The sequence below is a fragment of the Austrofundulus limnaeus genome, unplaced genomic scaffold (assembly GCF_001266775.1).
Source record: "Austrofundulus limnaeus strain Quisiro unplaced genomic scaffold, Austrofundulus_limnaeus-1.0 Scaffold643, whole genome shotgun sequence".
In the NCBI taxonomy this organism is placed as follows: domain Eukaryota; kingdom Metazoa; phylum Chordata; class Actinopteri; order Cyprinodontiformes; family Rivulidae; genus Austrofundulus; species Austrofundulus limnaeus.
Window position 1 is genome coordinate 133,385 of NW_013953045.1, and position 2,275 is coordinate 135,659.

A 2,275-nucleotide genomic window follows, 5' to 3' on the forward strand; every position below is an offset into this window, starting at 1 on the left:
ACGGAATAACCACTGGTTTGGGTCTGGGTTTGGGGTCTTCATTTTCACCTGAAGGTTGCATGGAATCCTGTTTGTTTTTCCTGTCTGCTTTCAGGAAAGCCCAGTCAGGATAACCACACTGCTCCAGGGCCTGTCGTGTGTGTGAAACCGTCCAGAAGACCTATACAATTTTTTTCCTTTTGAATTTTTACCTGGATTACTGAGATGCATCAGGACAACAGAACTTGCATTAAAAGCACAAAATAAATGAATGAAAAGGGGTCAGAAAGAAGAAAAAATATATTTTCCCCTTATTAAAAACAAATTCAAACAACTTCAACTTGAACAATCAACATATTTGAGAAAATAAAACCAACAAAAAATATGAACATAAAAACACAGATAATAGGGTGACGGTTCTCATGCATTCATTCTGTCTAATGGTGGTCTTTATATTCTGTGCATTTCCACCAGTTCTGCCTGAAGGCACTCATTTCGATTCACAGTAAAAATGTCATTGTCTGTTATTTGCACACACTGGATTTTTACACAACTGAACTAACATTTTAATGTCTAACCAATTCAAACCAGTTAAGGTCAGAGGTTTTAGGAGTTTCTTTGCTCCAACGCACTTGGTTTGACGTCTGCAGAGCTTGAAGAGGTAATTCTCAGAGTCAGGTGTGGACAGTGGTCCTCCAGGACTGGAGACGTCTGGTTTAACTGTGTTGATTTTTGAGCTATCTGCATTTTTCAATTCAATGAAGTGACATTTTTGGGTGTTTATTATTGATGAAAAGCTGACATGGAAATCCCACATAAATCACTTCAGAACAAAAACAGCCGAATCCATTGCAGTATTGTATAAAGCAAGAGACTTATTTAATGACAGTGCTTTGTTTTTGTTGTTCCACATTTGATTTATTGTGTTGAAGTCTGGAGGAAAGCATGAAAAACAATAACAAATCCTATTTTTATTTTACAGAAAAGAGCTGTAAGAATTATCACAGAAAACATTTCAGTCACCCATCAAATATATGATTTTATCAGTTGAAATTATTGAAATGTTATGAGTTGGTTGATCATAATATTTTGCAGATATGTATAAAGCTCATTAAAAGTTAATACCTCTAAATATTCAATTAAATTTTGTTAAGAGAGTAAGAAATTATAACCTTAAGGGTGTAGAGAGGTTTGTAACGTTCAAAATCTGAATAAATTTGAAGGACAGAGCTACTTCAGTCCAACGAATATGATCTAGAAAGTGATTATAAAAATGCTGACTCAATAAATTTATTTAAGAGAACGATTACAGTTAGATTGATGAAGAAATATGAATTTGTATATGTGCATTCATAACAATCATTCAAGAAGGACTTATTTATGTTTTGTTATTTGAAGACTATTATTGTTTCAATTTATTTATTTTTGAGAAAGGGGCAGATATCAATAAGAATATTTTTCTTCTTTCTGCTACCTTTCATTTTCTTTGTGTTGTATTATTATTATTATATGTATGACATTTGTTTTGTTTTTAAATGAAATGAATACATTTTTAAAATAAATTAAAAAGTATATTTTTATTCCCACAATCATCACAATCGTATGGTTTAACACTTTTTTTCCATCCGGTGTGTCTCTCTGCTTCACTCCTGTAGACTTTCTTCATGTCGCTGAAATTTCTCTTTGCTTTTCCTCTAAACGGCAACTTAATTAAAAAAAACAAACATTTTATTTACTTGAACTCACAGATTTGGACAGTAAACTCAGAACAAAAATGCTGTCTCAACGTTCTGTTTTAAAATATCAGAATCACCGCTCAAACATTTCCCCTAAATGTAAAGTAAATGTCGGTACACGCAGTAGACTTAGGGGAAAATATAAATGAATTAAAAACTCAAAAGTTGAAATATTTAAGTATTCAGAAAAGTGAGCGATGTTTTTTTGTTCTGCAGTTGCGCGGACGTGTCTACGTCCTGAAATAGCGAGCGCTGTAGAAAACTTGTAAAATGACACTAAACTGCTTTTTGGAGCAAGRAGAGCGTGGATGTGTTGCACACACACACACACACTCACACTGAAAATTCACACGATGAGGCTTTAAAAAGGTGCTTATTGGGCAGTTTTGTGTTGATGGTAAACACGAGCTTTTTTCAGGTGAAAGCAGACGACTGTGCTCACAGGAAACTCGGTGCCACAGTTTCCTGTTTCTACTTGCTGTAAAGCTTAATATTCTCTGTTTCTGCTTTATTTTCAGGTGAAGGACTTCTTGAGCTCGCTGTGAAGAAAAAAAAAAAAA

General features: G+C 33.9%; 1 protein-coding gene across 1 annotated transcript in view; it reads left to right on the plus strand.

The window, feature by feature from the left end:
* dck (deoxycytidine kinase) overlaps positions 1 to 2,275 on the plus strand; it is a 13,682-nt gene extending 11,407 nt beyond the window's left edge. Inside the window, exon 7 of the mRNA XM_014027376.1 lies at positions 2,234 to 2,275. Coding sequence (XP_013882830.1) covers positions 2,234 to 2,260 — 27 coding nt within the window. The 3' untranslated portion in view covers positions 2,261 to 2,275. The remainder of the gene's footprint in view (positions 1 to 2,233) is intronic.